The sequence below is a fragment of the Mastomys coucha genome, unplaced genomic scaffold (assembly GCF_008632895.1).
Source record: "Mastomys coucha isolate ucsf_1 unplaced genomic scaffold, UCSF_Mcou_1 pScaffold5, whole genome shotgun sequence".
Taxonomy (NCBI): Eukaryota; Metazoa; Chordata; class Mammalia; order Rodentia; family Muridae; genus Mastomys; species Mastomys coucha.
Window position 1 is genome coordinate 37088914 of NW_022196911.1, and position 23226 is coordinate 37112139.

General features: G+C 33.7%; 1 protein-coding gene across 2 annotated transcripts in view; it reads right to left on the reverse strand.

Annotated features, from left to right (window-relative positions):
• The window catches only part of Gabrg2 (gamma-aminobutyric acid type A receptor gamma2 subunit), a 91009-nt gene that overhangs the window by 56324 nt on the left and 11459 nt on the right, over positions 1–23226 (reverse strand). For both annotated transcript variants that reach the window (XM_031351490.1, XM_031351491.1), the window contains exons 2-5: positions 9116–9267; positions 7007–7074; positions 4107–4327; positions 1580–1662 (exon numbers count right to left, since the gene is read on the reverse strand). In XM_031351490.1, the coding sequence (XP_031207350.1) occupies positions 1580–1662; positions 4107–4327; positions 7007–7074; positions 9116–9267 (524 nt within the window). The remainder of the gene's footprint in view (positions 1–1579; positions 1663–4106; positions 4328–7006; positions 7075–9115; positions 9268–23226) is intronic.

Genomic DNA, 23226 nt, shown 5'->3' on the forward strand with positions numbered 1-23226 from the left:
TTTATTTGCATTTCAAATGTTATCCCCTTTCCTAATTTCCCTTCTGAAAACTCCCTATCCTGTTCCCCTTCCCCTTGCTCACCAAACCATCCACTCCCGCTTCCCTGTCTGTTCCCATAAAATTGATGGTCACTATATATTTTCTGAGTGAAAAATACTGTTATTAATTAACTGTGGAATGTCCTTTTCCCAGTAAAATAGGAATGTAACTAAAAGCTAAGGTTGGCAATATGGCTCTGTGGTAGGATATGTATCTAGCATGGGACAAGGTACTGGTTTCATTCTCTAATGTGGCCCCAAATGAATGGATGCATAAATGAAGACATGAAGAGATAAACATTAATTCAACCATTCATATATTAGTAACATGAAGTGAAGATAATCATTGACTATAAAATGTGAAATTCTGTTTGGAGAAAATATTCTTTCCTTTATACATTTTTTTTCTTTTTGGTTAAATCATTGTTTGCTCTTGTAAAAGCGAGCAGAAAAATGCCATCTACAGAATTGCTGGGGAAGTGTAGCAGGACACACTGAAAATGGGAAAAGCATGGTGCCTTATGGGAACACTCTGAGAAGTATAGTAACAACTGATTTTTTTTTTTAGAACAGTAAATGGTATTACATCATGTGTAGATTCAAGGGAAAATTGTTGAACTCAATAGAATGCCAACTCTGCATGGCTAATCTCTCTAAAAATTAAGGAGATAATATGAAACAAGATATATAATGGAAAATTTTCTAAATCCATATATATAATCTTCTAAATATATATTATGTACAATATATCACTGGAATTGATGAAGTAATGAACAGATGATCAATTCTCTTGTCACTGTCTTTTAAAATTAACTATGGTTATGTCTTTCTTGATATTAGGATTCTCTCTGACTTGATAGAAGAGAAATTATGTTGATGAAAACACATGTTTAAAAAACAATGTCAATATTTCATTCATTCAAATATGTCTGTTAAACCAGAAATAAGGCAGTGACAGATAATCTAACATGGATGTTGAACAAATAGGAGAACATTTAGAAAACTGAGGCCTGTTTGCTTTCGAATATCTGCAGAAGTTTTAATATTTAGTTGGTGGTAGAGCTGTCAAGATCCTCTTGATATGTTATATGGTCTGATGAACATAATAACAAGTCAGGCTTTTATAGTGTTGGCATGTCGTGCAGTTTTACAGCTATCATACCAAGAGAACAGTGTTAACAAGATGTACACTTTGCATAAAATATGTTATAACATTCCTCTGAGTCCCATGAAGAAAGGTATTGGAGGTATAGTATCAACCATTTATACACTTTCTATCGAGTCCTGGCTTGGTCTTACAGTCTACCTAACAGTTAGTCTGGGCACACATTGTCTATTTTCTAAGAGTTCCTCATTCCATCAATTCTCTTTGCAAAGATTATTTTAATTGGAACAGTTTTCAATTACAATAAAAATTATTTCAAAATCAATAGCAAAGCTCAGTGCCACTGTGCAATTTCTCAGATTCATTGCATTAATTGACAAGGCAATTAGAGTGACTACAGGTGGCAGGGCACAATCTGGAGAGAATATTACTTACAACTGGAGAACTCCAGGGGGCAGGAGTGTTCATCCATTGGGAAGTTGTGTAATTGCAACTGGCACTCAGCATCAATTGTTAGCCTAATTAGAACAATAAACATACAGAGAAAAATGCTAACATCATTTTAACAATGCACACTGACAACCTTTCTAGAACAATCTTACATTGTGATTGATAATACAAAGTGATCCTCTATGAAAAAAATCAAGTTCTAGGTAAAAATTATTTCTGAGCAAATATTATTTACATAGCAGACAGAACCACCTAATTCACCTCAACTCCATTTATTCAAAATATGTGGTTACTTGTTTTGTATTTTATCTTATTTATTTTTGCAAATTAACTGCACACTGGAGATTTCTCAGTGAATATATTTAACTTATTTAAGAGAACAAACTGTTTTAGGAACTTAAGCTCATTTAATGTTTGCATCAAATGAATGCTGACAGTTCTCTGATCTTATCAGCTAATTAACACGAAGCCTTCTGTTGGCAAGAAATTGCTGTTTTTAAATTGCCATAGGTGGGTTTTAAAATACCACTGCTGCACAAGAGAATGGTATGCATTTTATGTTAGATCTATCTATCTAACAGAAGATAGATAGATAGATAGATAAATAGATAGATAGATAGATAGATAGATAGATAGATAAATAGATATCTTATTATCCCATATAGAATGTTTTATAAAGGTGAGGACTATCTAAAATCAAACAAGAGATTCCAAATGCACATACAATGAGACAATGGGAATGACTTCACCAGAGAGTCTCAGTTTATAGAAGGTTAAAACCTCAAGATGTGCAGTTTTAAGCTCTGGGCTTTGACTCAAGAAGGGAATTTAAATCTAATGGAGTATAGATGTTCTGATCACCTTTGGAGAGACATGGAAAAAGAGACTCATACTGTAATGGTGATGGTCAATGGTTTTCAAAATGTTCATATTCATGTGCTACATTTCTAACAACCCACAATACCACTGCTTAAGTAATAGAAATGTCATTTTACAAAAGTTTAATTTAAAGAATTTTCTAATTAGCATGACTTTTCACTGAGGACATGTTAGATGTTTTGTGGTATAACAGAGCAATGAACAATCTTTCTCTGTATCTTCTTTATGAAGACTTGATGAACTGAACTACTTCTTTATTAAATGCTGTGATGGCTCCGTTGCACTGAAAGTTATTCAAGGTCACAAGAACTGGAGACACAGTTATGATTTGTACTTAGACACTTCACTCTTCACAGCAGGAGACTTTAATCATTGTCTCTATGATCATTCTTCAAAGAAAAGTTTGGCTTTACTCACAAATTAGATTTTAATTAAATCTGGTTTTTATTAGAATTATCTCTCAAAATTAAAGTGATATTATTATAATTAAAGATAATACAGATAGATTGCAGATATAAATATAGATTCTGAAATATAAATAGCTCTAGAACCATATTAACATCTTTCCTTATAGATACATATAGTGTTTCAAATCTTAAGCAGATCATAATTGACACTTTAAGGAGGCTTCTATAATTAAACACTGTTCCCCAAGTTAATAAGAACTCAAAATTGACTACAACATTAGAATATGATAACAAGACTTGAGGTATAGTGAATAATTGCAGATTTCACAAGCCAAATGAACTCTGATTTATCATACAGACTTTGATTTTCACATTTCTAATTCTAGTCATTACCTTATCAGGAATTTAGTACATTCCCAATGAATCTAAAACAGACACAATGACTTTCTTTTGCAGTTGGAGCCATTTTTCTCAGTAACTGATCTAACTATGGTAGAGATTTCAAATCATTTGAAAGTATTATGCTGTATATGTTTAGTATTAAGGAATAAATACATTTTACTGGTACCTATTACAAGTTAACATAGATGTATACTGTCTAGATTTTGCTAATATATAAATAAATCTTACAAATATCATGGCCAAAGGTTAGCTATTTGTCTGTCACTAATTTCACCTGTAAAAATTCTGTGGGGCAAGATTCTTACCTATCAGGTAAAGAATCACTAGCTATAGCTCATGGATATTAAATAATGGGAAGTAAGTTAGTGGAAAGTACTGCACAATGAGACTTCCATGTTCACCACTTAGCGTATGCCAAAGTCCCATGCATTCAAGTGCTACTCAAATGGGGATCTGTAAACTCAGCTTCCTTATAACAAAAGAAGGATTCTAAAGATGCCAAATGGTCGTGAAAATACAGTAGCTCCATCTATCCTAATATTTAACATCTGTTTTCATTTAATACATCTAAACAGAAAATGTAACAAGGAAAATATAGTGCTTGTTATGTAAAAGAGAATGTTGATGTGCCAAGTTGATACTCATGCACCTTTTAGCAAGTTAGGTACGTAGAAAATTTATAGTTACCCTAGTTCATGGGATAGCAAGATAGAAAGCCAAGAGTCATCAGAATCCTTTTCTATCCATCCTTCTTTGCTTCCTGAAAGCATTGATTTCATTCTTATTTCCAACAAGTACCTCTTCCCTACACCCTCATAAAGTACCTTAAGGTGTAGAGAACACGACCATCATTCCAAATTCTCAGCATCCTGTTGGGAGTTGTGATCCAGTGAGCATCAGCCTTTTTGGAGTTCCTGAAGAAAGTGTCTGGAATCCAGATTTTCCCCACCATATTGCTATTCAACCGGAGAACTTTAATGGTACTGTTAAATTTCAAACGTCTGTCATACCAGGTTTGGGCAAAAAAAATATCAATTGTATATTCCTGTTTTAAAAAGAACAGAAGATTTAAAGAGTTTGTGTTTTTTCAATCTTGAGTTAATTGCCAGTATGAGACATCATGGAATAGTCCAAAAGAAAACAATTGCTAGTGGGGTCTCTACCTCCAGTTTCATATATTTATGATTTCTGGCCAAATCTCCAAACCCTGGTGAATACCTTCCTTCATACACATACAAAGCAAGAAGGCAGATCATATTTGTTAGGGAGAAGTGGAGGTGGGTGCTCCCCTGTCCACTGTAGGTTGTTTAGCATGATCTCTGCCTTTAATGTCCCACATACCAGTAGCAAATCTTCTACTTCACCCTAACAATCACCAGGTATTACTAAATGTTGCATAAAAGAATAATCGTTCCAGATTCACTATTGTAGAGCAAACTGAAGCCCCATGCATCCAAGATACTTAAATGAAGTTTTGTAGGTTCAGCTGCCTAATGATAAAAGAAAGGCTCTAAAGACGTCAAGTGGTCACTCTTGTGAAAATATAAAAAATGCTTTGCCCCTGACGAGTAGCAAGTTCGAAAGACAACATACTAGAAGTTATGAATGTTTATTTCATTTTGCTAAATAAGTTAAAATAATTAAATTGCTTACTTTGCTTAGCTATGCAATGCTTTTATTTGTGAGTTGATTAGAATAAAGTTATTTTATTAAGATATTAGCAGTGATTCTTATGCTGAATTAATCTCTTTCGTGGAGCATATTCTAAAATGTAATAATGACAGGTAAACATCAAAATTCACTTTAAGAGCCTATCAAATATAAGGTGGATGATTTCAGACAAAGACAAGCAAGTACTGTGTGACATTCAGACCCGAAGGACTGAAATCAGAATACAGTAGATCTGGTATGACTGACACATTCATAGGCAGTCGTGAGGAGGAAAATCCTTCTTTAATAGTTGGACTTTGTTACCCTCATTGACAGAATAAAAGCTAACCCTAACACATGGGTTCAAGGTCCTGGATACTTGCGGTCTTTACGTTTTGACTTTGTCATCAGTATGAGAGTTTTTATTGAAAAGCAAAACCCTGCAGCTATTTTGTGTGGTTTTTGTTATTGCTTTTGTTTACTTGTTGGTTTTATTTTTTGTGATTCTTCAGCACTTCAGCAATTCTTCCTAGGGGTCACTGTCTGACTATGTGCTTTTCACTTGTCAACTCATTTAATAAACCACTTAAAATCTATAATCCAAAGAATCAGCTTTTATAACAATGATCGGCAGCTTAAGTTACGTAGTATCATCATGGTTCCAAATAACCATTCCTGTACCTTTCACTACTTTATATATTGATTTCAGTAAGATTGATCTTATATAGGAAAAGGAGAACACATGAAAACAACTTAGAATTTTTAGAATATGGAAAATTCAAAAGGACCTCCTTATTTTTCCAATATCCCATACTCCATTTTATGATGTAATTCATGAGGCATCAGGGGAAGGCATAGTTTATCATGACTACATACAACATCAGGATGCACATATGTTGCTGTGTGTATACTGACCTGTAATCCTTTCGCCTGTACCACCTGAATCTGGGTTTCGCTTTGGCAAACTATAGTCCACTGTGGATGCCCTGTACCTTGCACACAGGTTACTTCTCAGTCCGAAATTCTTTTTTATTAATTATTTTATGTATTTGTATCCCAAATCTTGCCACCCATATCGCCTTAACAGAGTTCTTTCTTTTATTCCCTCTCCCCTTTGGCTCTGAGAGGGTAGCCAGCAAAGAGGCCCAGAGAGCCAGCAGAATGAATGGAAATATGCAGATGCCAGGGTTGGGATTGGTGGGAAACTCTAGAAAGTCCCAGAGACTTGAGATGAGGGAGGATTTCAGGACTCAATGTGGGTGATCTTAGCTGAAATGCCCAACAGTGAGGACATAAAACCTGAAGAGACCATCTCCAGAATTTAGACAGAAAGGGAGGGATGGGGAACACCAACCCACCTACAAAGTTTTTAACCCAAAATTTCTCCTATCCGTTTGAAATATTTATAGTTTGTGTCTGAATATTCAGGTTGTGTGACATCTGAGATTACTTTCATGGTTATGTAAGTAATGACAGTAACTGAAAGTTTAAGTCATCCTATCTGTATTTCTGTACATAACAATACAACATAAAATAAATTTATTCTACCATGGTAAATACCAAGTTTAATTCATAATATCACTATAATTTATTGTGTTGTTATATATAAGTTATTACATATGCCCTGCATTGAAATAATATTTTTGGCTACATCATTTTAACTGAATTTATGTTTTTTTACTATATTTTACCATACTGTTTATATTAAAATATACCATATATTTCATTCTAGTTTTTCACTTCAGATTTGGGTTGAAAACATAAATATACAATATGTGCTCTGAGAGACATTTCTAATTTGAAGTATACTATTATTTTTATACCATCTATCTTCTAAAAAGAAGTCAGATTCTATATGCATTTTTGGATCAACATTATATCACAATTACAAACATTAATTTCATATCTAACCACACTTGACTCTAATGACAACAATCTTCAAATTTTTGAACATCATCATATCATGAAAAAAATAGGTCTATAATATTGTCTTATTTTCAAAACCTTTATTCCCTTTAAAAAATATAGTCCTTATTTCCAGGTTAAATATAAATAATTAAATTCTGTAACTCACCATATTAATAGCATTCACTGGACCAATGCTGTTCACATACATATCGGTATGAATTAAAGTTGGTTTCACTGAAAGGAAAATTACAGGAATGTGTGTTTGTTTGGTTTTGCCAGGAACAAAATTGTATAATTTTAGTTTGTTTTTTAGTCTAGCTCACTAGAAATGATTTATTCACAACTAATTTAGTACTAAACACAATAGCAAGAGTACTGTTATATTACTGTTGTTTATGTCTACTTTGAACCTTTAAAACTTAGATATATCACTCTTTAATATTGTTAAATTTTCATAATAATTTTGTTTTCAAATAATTATCTATTTTAAACAAGATGTTTCAAAAAACAGTGTATTAGATAGAAATCAAGAGATGTTTCTTTCTGTTTGTTTTTCTAGAATGTTTGAGATAGCACTCTTGATTTCTTGGTTTTCCTCACTTTTTCCCCTCCAAGCTCCAGTAGCCATTTGTGCTTTCTCACTACACTTTTTTTATTGGATATGTTATATATTTACATTTCAAATGTTATCTGCTTTCCCAATTCTCACCCCCCCAGAAACACCTTATCCCATCCCCTCTCCCCCTGCCTCTATGAGGGTGTGGCCCCACCCACCCACCCACTCCCACTTCCCTGCCCTCACATTCCCCCAAACTAGGGCATTTCGCCTTCACAGGACCAAGGGCCCCTTCTCCCATTGATGCCCAACAAGGCAATCTTCTGCTACATATATGGCTGGAGCCATGCGTTCCTCCATTTGTACTCCTTGGTTAGTGGTCTTGACTACTCTTAATTGATGCATATAGGAAAGTAAGAGTGATAGATCTAAGTTTTAAAGGTTCAAAGTAGACATATACAACAGTAATATAACAGAACTCTTGCTGATGCATTTACCATCACTTCACCCCCAACACATCTCTAGCCAATAGCAAATCAAAATCTGATCCAATGACCTCCTGAATGCTGTAACTGTATAGATAGTATAAGAAACTATAACAAAGCCTGTTTTATACTGACTTGTTATACAGAACTAATATTGTTTTTTTTAAAATGTGGTCTAATGTTCAAGATTGAATAAGCATGATCTATTTTAATTAACATTTCATGAACAGAAGATGTATGAGATGGTTCTGGGCTTCAATTCAAGCCCATTCATCTCATATTTATTCATTTTCCTTGAAAGTACCATGTCCAAATTCTCTATAGCAGACAGAGTTCTTCATCAACACTGACATTCACACCCTTTCACTCCTGTGAGTGAGGTTACTTCCTGTCTCTTGACTTAGGGGTTGGCAAATCTTACTTAGACAGACAATATCTATACAAATGTGAATGCGCCAATTCAAAGCCCAAACTTTAATCCTTATGATATTCCACTTTTTTCGTTCCTTCTTTTCTCTTACTATTCTCCTAGTTTGGATGCCAATTCTGTAAATAAGAGACTGTCAGTCCAGTTTGGCTTAGCCTTTCTGGTAGTCTGGTGCCAAATAATGTTTATGGTTAAGGCCACTGAAATTTTCAGCTGGTTGTTCAATAGATGAGTGTACCCAATATCTTCTCTGCTATTCTTCACCTTTCCTCTTCTCTCTGGTGCCATTTCATTAGAAGTAGTCATTATTTATAAAATCTTTGAAATATCTAGAAAACTGTCTAGAAGCTTTGAAGTTTAACCATTGCAACTCCAGGCTTGACTGCATTTTATATGCTTTCTCTTCTTTCTTGTGTGTGTGTGTGTGTGTGTGTGTGCGTGTGTGAGTGTGTATGTGTGTGTGTGTGTATGTGTGTGTGTGTGTGTGTGTGTGTGTGTGTGTGTGTGTGTATTTTGTTGTTTTGGGGTTTTTGTTTTGTTTTGTTTTCAAGAGTGTTTCCCTGTATAGCCCTGCACATCCTAGAACCCACTCTAAACCAAACTGGTCTCGATCTCAAGATGATTTACCCACTCTGCCTCTCTAGTGCTAGAATTAAAGATGTGTGGTACCACTGCCCATCTTGCCTTTTCTCTATATTTAAAATTATAGGATTATAATTTAAACTTTTTTGGCTTTAGTCATTCTAATTGAGTAACTAATGCTGGTACATCCCTTTCTATAGCACAGATTCTAAAGCCTCCTCATACCTCCGATGTCAGGTCGAAGTTTGTTGTCATACCCTTCCAGCAGGTTGTTTAAGATGACAGTGACATCACCCTCTGGAACTTTTGGAGTCAAAACCCATGTTTTATTAGAAGCATAATCTTCATAATCATCATCTGACTTTTGGCTTGTGAAGCTAAGAAAACAAAAATATTGGTCGTCAAACACATAGATTACTCCTGAGTTGACTTCTACCATAAACAAACCAGAATAAAGGAGAAATGAGGCAGGACCTCACAAATGCAGAAAAACATCAAAGGGCTTACCTAATGGTTAATCTAACCTATTAAATTGTGCAGATGGAGATTAAAATATTTCCTCCTGTTTTCCAGAGTGTTCTGCCCTCCCAACTATAAATATACTCCCATCTATAAATAAGCAGTGTGTTATCTTTAATTTTTGCATTTCCGTATTTGATGTTCATCTCTCCCAACCTGCCAAGCCTCATAAAGAGCATTTTAAAAATTGTGAACATAATATTTAAGTTATTATAATGCAGCCTAATAATTCAGCCATAGCATCGTAACATCTCCTTCTTGCTCCTTTGAAAAGTTAACTTATTTTGACCTATTAATGAAAGTAAGAGAGTGATAATTAGATTCACTCCCAACTCCCACAGTCTGCAGAGCAGCCCCTCCTCCCCCAATGGAGCCACTGAAGAGAGTTCAGGCTTACTGCCTTTTCTGTCCTCAGGCTACATGATGTGTATTTTCTCCACTGTCTTGCACTGAAGGCTAGAGCTATCCATTTATCTTTAGTTGTTAAGAAACTGGTACTATGAAGAAAAATGTAGTAGCACACTTTAATTCACCCATTGTCACAGCAATATTAACTAGGCTGGAGTCTCAAAGTGATGCTGGGTACACTGTAGCCATGAATAAAATCTATTGTTTTGACAGATTAAATAGTCACAGGACTATATGCTCTCAGTATTATATGCTGAACCCTGTTGAGAAGTTCCTCATAATTGATATAGAAGGGTGGAATGGATCTGGAAGATGAGTCGAACCTCCTGATTTTTATCTTCGCTATCTCATGGTCTAGCCCCTCCTCTCCCATAGGCAAAATTATTGTAATTTTCAAGGTCAAGGAAAATATAAGTTCTTGCCAAACATTTTCCTTTCACTTCTATCAGCAATCCAGAAATCTCTACTTTAGGATGAAATTTGAGGATTGTGGAAAGTTAACATGAAAGTTCACACTTTCATGTTAGATGAAAATTACAGTCTTAGATTTAGTTTTAATCTTCTAACTATGGTATAGAATGGGTAGTATTAGATAGCAGATTGCAACTTTGAACAGATTATATATATATAAAATAAATATATAAGAGATTATATATAAATAATAAATAGATAATATAGTAAATATATATAAATATAAATTTTATTATATTTATTTATTTGGAATTATTTAATTGGGGGTAGGAAAGACTGTCATGGCACAAATGTGGAGGTTAATACTTGAGGAATGGTCAGCAAACAACCTTGGATAGTCTGTTTTCTCCTCTACTATGTGGTTGCTGGGGAATCAAGCTAGAGGTATAAGGCTAGGTGGCAGACATCTTAACCTGTTGAAGTGTGGTTTTCCCCCATGTCAAATTTCACTTTTCTTCCATCTTATCAGTCAATGAAATACTTACAGATGCAACATATAGAAATTAAATGTTTATATGTAGTTTAAATATATGTGTATGTATATTTGTACATTGGTATGTATCATATGTGAATATACACATAGAAAATGCATAACATGTGGATGACTAAGACTGTATGTAATGGTGAATGATTATTAATGTTGGTAGTAAAGAAGAAAGAAGGTGATGTTTTCAGAGTAAACACTAACTAGTTAGAATAACTTGGAGAACAATGACAGTAATCTTTTATTTTATAGCTTTGGGAAATAGTATCTGAAGTTATGTATTATAGTCCCTGTAGGAACACAGTGTTTATTAAGCTGTGTATGTGTGTGTGTGTGTGTGTGTGTGTGTGTGTGTGTGTGTAGTTCAAAGTACTTTACATTAAATGAAAATCATAATACAAGGGATGGAACACATTACTCATCAGCAATGTTGCAATGGTCTCCCAAACAACAAAGCATATCTTAATTGCCCACCATAACCACATGATAAGACTTTTATGGCTGAAGATATCACAGATTCTGCTTTTAAGGTCTAGAGAAATCAATCTCAAACCAACTGGGAAAATCCCTTCCCACTGGCTAGTTTTTATAGTGCCAGAAGGGGTTATGTAGCCTATTAAAGGAGAAAAGACATCAAGAATCTTGCCTATCACTGAGTGTTGAATAGTGCAGTATTGATCTTCCAGGCAAGATAGGACTAATGGTACAACTAATGCACCTGTGTTTTTGGTTAATATTATGGGGTAACTCCATGCCTTCTGATTGATTTGCAGTTTTTTTCCTCCAGAAGGGAATTCATGCCTGGTACCATTATTCTGTCTCACTCCTGGGGAAGTCACAAACCCTAAAGGGGAACCTGATGTTGTTATTTTCATAAATTGTCAAACTTTTTAATAACGATTATTTTTATACCTACAGACCTAGGCTGCTCTCAACTTTTGTTTGGAGAAGCTTTTCTTCCCAGTACCTGTAGTTAGTGCAGAGACTCACAACTGTTCAACAAATTATGAGTGTTTGGCTGTGAACACAACATGACTATTAACAACCTTCCCCACCCCAATGCACCTGAGCCTTAGCAGGCTCAGGGCACATCACAGAAGAGGAGATAAAAAGAATGTCAAAGCTGGAAGATGAAGTGTACTATGGAATGTGTTCTTCTGGAAATGGCATGGTTATGACAATCATGAATTCTCAGAGGCTCTGGGTACCTACAGAGAAACCAGCCAGCCAAAATGCTAGCATAGATAGGGGAGCATCTCATGAAGCTCTGCACTGCTGAGGTGCTGTTGTCCATTAATAATTGCTGGGGAAGAATGAATCGTTGTTTGGTTATGTGGCCACTGGTATGTTGTCTATGCTCCAGTAGACAGCCTAATATCCATGAGCATACGGGAAAACTAATTAGACTTAGTAGAGAATTTCTTTTAGAAAAAGAAGAGAAAATGAAGTGAGGAGGAGAATGAATGTGTTGGGGGAGGAGGTTCCAGCATGAGTAAAAAGTTAATAGCTGGGTGGATATGATCATATATGATTGTATACAAATATAACATTCTCAAGCAATAATGTTTTTGGAAGAATGAAAGTGATATAAATATAATATATTCCCATAGAAAGTTATAAAACAAAACTTATAAAAATAATAAACTACATGGACAAAGCTGATTAAGGCTTATTATATAGAAAGGTTGTGGGTGTCTTTTATCTGAGAACTAAATGGTCACAGAGGAGAAGAAACTCCGATAGAGATTAAATATTTCTACCATAACATACCAAAGATTCCATTTTACATTTTATATTTTAATGAGGATAGGAGCTTCAGGCAAGCTTTCATTCTAGAGTGTCTATACTGAATCAGATAGGCTGGCAGTATTTCAGCCAGCTCTCCAAAGGAAGACCTCATTGCAGCCTTGACCAGCTCTTTGATGGGAAATTGCCTCTGGGTTTCAAAGGCTCATTTCACCAAAGCACTGCTAAGCACTGCCTAATGGAGTTCTAATCCTATGACCCAGATCTTACTAGTGTGAGAAGGGAAGGTTTTCTAACAGGAAAGATTTAACTTATCTAGTTTATGAAGAAAGAATATGGTTGGTTCATCAAAAGTAATCATGATAGCATTTTATTATAACTATTCATGCAAAAGTATAAGTGCCTTTTACATCCCCCTACTCTCTCCTTCCATTCCAGATATATGGGTGGATCCTCTCTTCTGTAATATAAGAAGATGATGTTTATTTTGTGATTTAATTTACCTTGTAGTTATAGAAACTTTTCATAGTAACAAATGAATATTCTAAGAACAGTGTTACCATATTAATATTACTTTTACTGTCTAGAAACTAGAATCAGAAATTCAGTTAATGTAAACATAAATATATTCTTAGTTAAAAGAAAGGATGTTTTACTGAATGTAACTAACAATTTTCCCAATATCATCACTTTCCTATCAATTGCTGAAACAAAACCTAATTGTTTATTTAAAATAAATATATCAGTGGTAGTTTTATTTCCATATTTTGAAGTGCCCAAATAGACATGAAGAGTTAAAATACAACAGAGAAATTAAGAGCATATATTTAGGAATCAGAAATATCTGGTCAGCCCTCTATATTAATTTTCAATTTGTCACCTGAGATAGTTTACTCAAAGTTGGTAAGTCAAAAATTTTAAATTTTAAGCATGAGAGATAATCAGTGCTCATATTACAATGTATAGCAATAAAATGACTATTTAGTAGTCAGGCCCATCGTAATTACTATGATAAGGTGAGCAATGCTGTCCCAAAGCCTGAGTCCATAGATGTTGCTTCAAGACACTTACCTAAGATTACATTAGAAGACCTAAAAACAGATGTTTTCCAGGAAGAAAAATAATGAGCCCCTATATTATAAATAAATGAGATTTAGCTTCTCTACAGCTCTCTCAGCTGAGATCTAAATTAAAGGGGATGATGCATGATCTGTTATCATTTCCATATTTGTCTGAAAAAAGAATGGAAACAGTTTCCCTCGATCATGGTAGACTGTTTCTTCTGGACTTTGGAGGTGGGGCTTCTGTATTTACAGTTGGACTATGATAATGTCTAGCCAATAATGAGGCACCTTGACCTTGCCTGGGCACCAACACTGATAATGATTTAAGGAAATCCATTTAACTGTTATGTGGCTTGAAAGCAAACAAAAACTTGAAAATCTAAGTTCAGGATCCCATTAGAGTCCCCTGGGAATTATTTAGAGTTCGCACTCTTTGTGGTGCCTTTTAATAAAAAAAGAACAACAACAACAAAACAAAAAAAAACCCTTCCATATTGGGGAAAAGATTATGCAATCAAAGTTATTCTTAATTATCATAATTAATTAAAAATAATCCACCTGAATGATGTGTCTGTGGAACATGTCCATAAACCTTCACTCTTCTCATTTGTGAAATACTACAATGGTTGCTATAAGGTTCTTTAACCAAGAATGGTGGACTAGTAGCATTAAAAGTCTCAATGGATTTTCTAGAATTGCTGAACTCTAAGATCCATCTACAATCATAAGTGAGGCTCTTTCTAAAATTCCATAATCATTGGCATTTCTATAATAAATTTTCTGTTCCCAATTTGCCTTAGTCATTTGAATCTGTGTCTTCAGGTTGTAAATCACAGTATTCATTTTTATTTCTGCTTTTAAAAATTTATACATGGTTGGAACTAAGCCATAACTATAAACATTAACTCATTTTAAAACTGATAATATGTTATTTTATGTAAAGGTGGGACTTGTAAAAAAGAAAGTACAATTAAAATTAAATAAAAGATTATGAATATCTGATTTTGGTATACATTTGGAATGTTTGCTGTTAAAAATAGTTAAAAGGAGTTTTATATATTTATCTATGTCATATTCTAATAGATTTACTACAGATCAAGGTTAAATAGGAGGTCTCTATTACACACACCCAGCATAAAAGAGCAGACACTTAGGCAAGAATTAAACTGCATTTGTTGCCTAAATGAGCTGTTATTTAAATCCATTCATATTCTCTGCCTCATAAATGTACTCTATATTTTTCTTTCTTTCATATAGGTAATGTATTCAAATAACATAATGAAGGGAATCTCATTTATTTTTATGCTTAAAATACACACATGCTAGTGTGGTTTAAAAATCAGTGCACTAATGCGATATCGGTACTGGTTTCAGATTTATTTTATAGACACAATGATTTATATGCACAATATCTTGCATGGCATTATATATCCCCAGGTCACAAATATCAGAAAAGTGACAACTTTGAATAATTTATATTAAAAATTCTTGTACAGTGAAGGGTTTTCTCTCTTAATTTTATTTTTAGGGATGCAGAATGGCCTCAGTCATACACTGCCACACCTGGGTTTACAAAGCCTCTGGTAATTTAAGCAGAAATATTTAACTGAGCAACTGAGCCTTATTGTTAGCCTAGGAATTAACAGTGTGTGTTGATGGTTGCATACTTGGTTTTTATTACAGAAATAACAATAGCAAATATAGATACTATTAAATATTCATACTGTTATAGAAAAAAACTTTAAAAACCTCAATGTATCTCTCACTCATGTTTTAAATATGAATGCTTCTAAAACTGCTTTCTTCTGAAATCATTATACACATTCATAATTATCAGTAGGCACTTTGGTTTGCCAAAACAAATATATACAATATATAATATATATTAAATATATATAATATATTTAATATATAATATATAATATATATAATAATATGTACTCTATATGCTGCAAAGCTTTGAGAAAGAATTAGGTTAAAAGAATACTCTATTCCAGTGGTTTTCAAATTTCCTAATGCTATGATCCTTTAATACAGTTCCTCAGGATGTGGTGACCCCCAACCATAAAAATATTTTTGTTGTTGCTTTATAACTATAATTTTGCTATATTATCAATTGTAATGTTAATACTTGTGTTTTCCAAAAATCTTACATGACCCTATGAAAGGGTCATTCAATCTTCCCAAAGGTCGTGACCCACCAATGAGAACTGCTGCTCTATGTGTAGTCATCAAATAGACAACAAAAAGGTAAATGATGGTTCCAGCTCTTTTTTCCCTTAGAAGGATAAATTAGTTTATAACTGAGCCCAGTGAACAATACAGAACCTTCAGTACAAAGTTAATAAAGTTCAAATTTTGTAAACTTGACATTGTAGACAACAATGACTTGATATGCCCTTGCTGGGGAATAACAGCAAAGCTTGCAATTTAAGTTAATGGATCTGATCAGCTGCCTCGTTTCAACTTGTGTTTGGGAAGCAATACTCTCATATAAGCAAGACAGTTGAATGAGCTAGAGGATATATCTAATAAGGGAGGATTTAGTAGAAGATTTATGACCACTTGGACTAGAGGCACTCAGAACATATGAGAGTGCAGGAGAATCAGGACATAGCACTGGGATCTTGGATCCATCCTATTTTCTAGACTAACTGGAACTCTTGGAAGATATCTTGGCTTTTATGAATAGAGGACTCAAGAGATATGCAGTACCATTTGTAGAGCCTTCAGTAGCATGTGCATTTGTCTGTTTCCTGGATGAATGTGCAGCTGACATTCATTGTCATTGTTAAGAATTGTTCAATGAATGAATAAAAAAAATACATGCATGTAGATCATTCTAAAAGCGCATTATTACCAAGTTTAGGATAATTTTTGTAGGTCACTTGAAGCTCAGTTCTGAAATTAGGTTTGTATCTGTCAGGTATATCTATTTGGCTCAATCAAATATCACATATAGTCCAGTACATAAAATGAAAAATATTTATTAACAAGCTATCACAAAAAGTTTAATTAGCTGATATGAATCTTGATTCATGTCAAAACCTCCAGACTAATTAAGAAAGCAGGAATGCAAATAATTATAATGGCAGAGGCAGGATGGCCTTCAATGAGCACTGAAGCATTTTTAAATTGTAAATTAAAAACACAGGTTCAGGTTTAACATGGTTGTATTCTCAGCACTTGAGAATCCATGCAGGAAGACTTCCATGAATATGAAGCAGTCCCAGAATGTGTAAGAATTCTAGGCTGTGTGGGTTACTTACTGAAAACTTGTCTCAAGAAATATAAATGAAACACGATCACAACTGGACTCTTTATTTTTGACTCTTCCAATTTTATTACATACTATCAAATAAAAACTTGCTTTGATCATGTGATCACAAGCTGTGGACAACTCTTCCTTTTTGTGCTCTCCTGTTTTAATTCTTCAGAGAAATAAACATTTACAAAAGTTGCTTTAAAGAGAGGAAGCTTACTTTCCAAATAGTCACAGAAAGTCCCACTGTGTGTTTCATGGAGAATGGTGTACAGGAAGCTAATATCTCCAGCTAGATGGTGAACTATGCTTAGGTTTTCAGCTTAATTGTTTGCTATCCACTAAATTCCAAGTTAGTTAGAATTAACATCCCACAACATATCTGCCTTACAAACAGCAAATAACTATTGGAATATAGGAGAAGGTGATAGAGTCAAGAATGAGGACAACCTCTATAATTGCAAAGAACAAAGAGATTATACAAGCAAAGAACAATTACACAGCGTCTAGGTTTACTAGCACACAACTCTCTTGAAATGGTTTGTTTTATTTTGCTTTAACTCTTCCCCTCCCCAAATATGCAATGACATGGAGTATTTATATTTAATACACCTGTATGAGGAAATTTACTATTTCTGTCTATCATGTGCATCTGTATATGCTATAATGCAGCCATTCCATTTCTAGTTTTATTCCAGAAAAATATACATGCTCATACCTTCTTAAATTCGTTCATAAGGACATCCAGAGACCTATGACTGTGTTGATCCATAGACAGAAATGAATATAACCCAAATTGACAGTACAATTTTTTCATAAAATGTGGTGTGTACATGTAATGAATTGCTGTCAATGTCATGTAATGAAGTCCTTGATGTCAATAAAGTTAACAAGATGTGGGTACATACAATAAAATAAACTCAAAAATAGAAATCTAAACAAAATAAGATGCACATTTAAACATACACATGCCAATGTACTTTAAAGTTTAATGGAGGATAAAGTATTTGTGATTTTAAAGTGTGGACACTAGTTCATTAGAGGCAAGGAAGAGAAGAAAGATTAGCAAATAGATGAAGATATTTCCTGGACTTTGGCCAATATTTTCATTCCAGAGTTGGTTCTTAAAGACATAAATTTTTGGCTCTTTGTGCAATGTACAATTTTTATTTTTCACCTTGTGCACTTATTTACATTTCATTTCACAAAAATAAGCAGCTTAAAATAACCTAATTAACTAACCTCAAAAGTTACACACAGGAAAATTAGACTCCCATTAGCTATTTCTGACTTCAACAGGATTTTTCCAAAATCATCCAAGTGCATGAATTTGCTAAGACATCCATTTAACATCATTTTAAAATACCAAGTGGATCAATAATAAAGTGTTAAAAATAACATGTTCAAAATCGATAAGTTAATTTTCTCTTACTAGTTTTATTAAACAGTTAAAGGTAATACGCAGATGAATTTCCTGTTACATTCTATTTCCTACCAGCCACTCCTCTTTTTATTACACGCTAATCAGCCCTCTGTGTGAACATGCAAGTAATGTACTTGACATACACTAGGTCCCAACAGCACAAGTTCAAGACCACAACAAGCAACAAATTCTAACCCAACTATGCTGGTTCTCTTAGAAAATGGAACCAAAAGAGCTGGCATTAAACAGGGTTAGGAAGAAATATAAATGGATAATTACTGAATAGGCATGATTTTACTTATCAATTTATTTTTTAGAGAAAAATCAATATCCTTTTTAGAAAACTGAGAAAATACTATTTTTTGACAATTGTCCTGGGGACAAAACCTAGTGCTTTCCGTAAATTAAGCTAGAAAGCATCCCACCGATTCAGCTCTACCCCATCCTCAGAATCTGAATTCTTTGTTCTGTTCCAGAAGTAGAAATCAAAGATAAATTTTAACAATAATGATATGCAAGACATAAAAGTTAAGGTCATCATGGGTGTGATTATATGTACGACTAAGAATTAGTTCAAAGAAGAAATAATTTATATTTCTTTATGTGTGCTAACTATTGTAATTCAGACTGCATAATCCTTCTTCTTCTGCAACAAATATTCAAACAGGGTCTAGATAATTTATTTTTAATCCTTCATACTAAAATTATATAAAAGTCATTATAAAGATATAAATGTTAAAGGATTTTTTTAAAATTTGGTAACATAACTGATCAAAGATCAAAACAATGGCATTCAAGTGATTGTGAGATGTGAAAAAAGTAAGAATCATTGAAAGAGAATAAAACAATTTCTAGGATACCCTTTCTTATGCTTTTTAAACTACACTCACCTTTGATGTAAATAATCATTTAGTTATTGTTGTTATACAACTCAAAATACAATGTCAATCAAAAATCACTGTCTTTAACATTTGTTTTCTATCTAGTAAGGCAGTCCCTATTTGACCTAAATCTTTCTAATAATTCTGAGAAAACAACTTGAAATATCCTGTAGACATAGTATCAAAAGACAGCAAACAGGTCGAGCGGTGGTGGCGCATGCCTTTAATCCCAGCACTTGGGAGGCAGAGGCAGGTGGATTTCTGAGTTGGAGGCCAGCCTGGTCTATACAGTGAGTTCCAGGACAGCCAAGGCTACACAGAGAAACCCTGCCTCGAAAAAAAAAAAAAAAAAGACAGCAAACATATATAAAGACTTTCACTGTTTTTAATATTCTTTCAGCATACATAATCATATTTGGTACACTCTCAGTTGTTTGTAATTGGTATTCAACTATTGTTTTCAGTTTGCTAATCTACTTTGTAAAGAGAGCAATAACAAAATCAACTTTCCTGATAGATAAAAATCATGTAATAAAAACATAGTAGCATTGTTCTGATTTTATTGCAATTACTTTGTAGCTAACTGTCTTCTATTATGAAAAGTAACCTAATTTTTAGTTATTTAATATTTTTAAACAAATATCCTGAGGCTATAAAATTACACTGAACTACTAACACTTGGGATATTAAAAAAATCCAGTAAATAATGGGGATGTTTTAGTAGTTATGAGGAAAGAGTACTCATCCAGATGGCCTGACTCAGATCCTAACACCTACACTGGTTAGCTCACAACAGCCTGTAACTCCCGTTCCAGGACACCATATACCTCTGGCATCTATGTCATCTATACTCACATGAGAATGCACACACATATACATACACCCACGTATGTACACACATATGCACACATGCACTGGATGTGCTGTAATGAAAATGAAATAAATCTAAAATATAAAAAATCATATTCAGTATATAAATAGCCACATGTCACATAGTTGCTGTGAAATTGTGAGAGTATCTGAATTTCAAAAGTGATGTTTTATAGGTTTAGATATTCTCATTCTTCAGATTATCAGTTTTGATTTGAGACTCATATGCAAGGCACAGCTGTAGGTAGACAAAGAAAGTGGTTAGGTGTGGTGCTGGTATCAAACACCTCTATTTTTATTTGTGGAGACAAACACTTGAACAAGAAGAGAAAGGCAACACTTAACATGAAAGACAATCTGCCAATATTCTCTTTGAGTATGACTAATCTGTCTCCCAGTGTAGCTAACTTGACACTAAGGTTAAATCTACTGAAGTGCCTCTCTCCATTTTAAAGCTCAATGTTTTGTGGAAAGATGAGTATTTTCTTCTAGAACAAACACTATTTTAAGCAATGAATATGACTTTTTTTTTCCTATCAGAAATAAAAAGGAGTAGAGAGATGGTTCAGCAGTTAAGAGCATTGTCTGCTCTCAGGGGTCCTGAGTTCAATTCTCAGCAAGCACAAAGTGACTCACAACCATCTGTATCAGAGTGTGATGCCCTCTTCTGATGTCTGAGGACAGCTATTGAAAGCGGGTGTAAGAAGGAGAAGATTGGCATGATTTATATTTCATATAATATCTGAATATATCCAGATATGTAGTTAAATGCACCAAATTCAAAGACATTAAAAGTTTTATTGATTCTCCCCATCTAAAATCTCTGTAGTATTATCCTACCATGCTTGAACTGTGTACTGACCTAATAAACCAGCTCAAAGTGTTGTATTCTTATGTGCTTTATATTTCACAAGTTAAGATGAATTTCAAAGAATCATATTTGTCTTCATATTTCATCTTAGTTTCTTGGGTTACAACAATGAATATTTTATTATTGAAATAGTACAGTGGTTTTGTAACTTTGTTAGACATTTTAAGTATTTATCTCTGGTGTTCCTCTTACTTCTGTATGCAGGTTAATTTCAGCAATGTTAACACAGACCCTTACTCTCAGCAAAAACAAGAGAGAATTTGTACTAGTTAACTATGAGTGATAGTGTCCCAAGAACCCCAGTACCCCAATTAGCCTGTTCTAATGTGGAAATGGCTATGGGGGTTAAATTTAAACATGTTTTAAGCCAAAATACAAATTTAATACAAAATTTAATTATTGTATGAGAAATTCTTCACCATGCCAAATTAATAATATTATGTAGTTAAAAAAACAAAAAGAAGTCACAAAAGGAAAAACAAAAGGCATTTTAACATACTTTAGAGAGGACATCAGATGAGAACATGACAGCAAGACAGGAGAATCTGTTGTCAGCTTCGGGTTATATTGGATGATATCCTTAGCTTTGGGGTTCATAGAAGCTAGTGGCCTGCTGAGGCAAGATACTCCAAACCTTTTTAATTTGCCAGGCAAGAGGCAGTGGGCAACTAATGACAACTAAGAGAACTGAAGGAGCCTACAGAAAAATTGAATCCTATTAAAAAAAAATTACATCTTGCCCAAATATCAAAGTTTTAATAAGTCAATTTTCAGTACAGATAAATCTTCTGCTAATTTCAGTCCACACTAATTAATTTTATAGGTAATAAATTAAAATGTATCTATTAATTCTCTCCATGACAATTCCTTAGAATGCTTAAATCAGTCAACTAATACAAAATTTAATTATTGTACAAGAAATTCCTCACCATTTTTCTATGCAATTATTTTGACACCATGAAACTAAATTTGTATGAATAGGTCAGTAAATATACAGAAAGATACCTTTAAAGCTACTATAAATAATTGTGTCTGAAATAACTGGACTACTATGGCAATTAACATGTGATTCTCAATCTTGTTCGGATAAAAGACATGCTAAGATTTCTGAGACAGCAAGACTCCAACAGTTAATAATTAATTGTCAAGTGATTGAAAATTGGTGTGTGAACTACCAATTTCATCATTTTCCAAAAGATATGCATATATCTTCCTTCAGAATGAGACTGATGTCCTGAAATATTCTCACCAACCAAAAAGCCTTTACTTGAACTACAGTTTAAATCTATACTACAGCTGTAGGTCTAGACACTAAGAAATAGTTTCTGGCTTCCCAAATTTTTTCTTTTGACTTTTCTACCTTAGGATATAGTGGGTTAAATATCTGGATTTAGTTTAATGCTTAAATTATGTCAAAATCCTATTTTCATAAAGTCCTTCCTTGTATTTGCTCTTACCGCAAACCATTCTAAGTATGATGTTTACTCAATCCCATAATAATTTCAATTTCTCTTATTATAATAATCATGATGACTTCTTATTAATTGTCTAGAATGATTTTTTCTGATCATCCTATGAGAAGTAAATTCCCATAATTTTATTTTTAATCATATCACAAACCCTTTCTGATATGTTTTTAATACCCATTGTAATATTAAAGTGTCATCATTGTGTATGTGTGTTTTCCTTTTCCTTTTACTATTGTTTTATTGTTTATCTCTTTCATGTCTGCCTTTTCACTGCAAGGCTGGTGTGTGTGTGCGTGTGTGTGTATGTGTATGTGTGTGTGTGTGTGTATGTGTGTCTGTCCATCTGTCTGTTTCTGTGTGTCTGTGTGTGGTTTTGTGATATGTTGAGGATAAAATAGGACCTAGGAAGTACTAGGAGTGCAGTGAATATGTACTTAAGATAGAGAAACCAGGACATGGAAAGATGGAATGGATTTATGTACTTAATTTGCACTTTCATTCCACAATCAGCTAAGTACTTAGGATCTCAGAAGAGACACATATTTGGTCATGTCAGACAGAGGAACATGAATAGAATTTTGTAAATGTAGTTGTATAAAAATGACCGAGGATAAAATATATCTTAGTTATACAACATCCTGGAGTCAGGAGAAATAAGTGAAACAGGTCAGTACATAGGTATACCATTGGCTGTGAGTAAAGTTATAAATGTAAGCTTATAATGTCATCATATGCGAAATAACACTATATTTTAAAGACATGTTTTCATTCTACAATATTAGTACCATAAGAAAAAGGGCTTACCTTATTTAGCTCTGGTTTTTAGCACCTGTCATAATACTAGGAACAGAGCCTATATAACATCTTA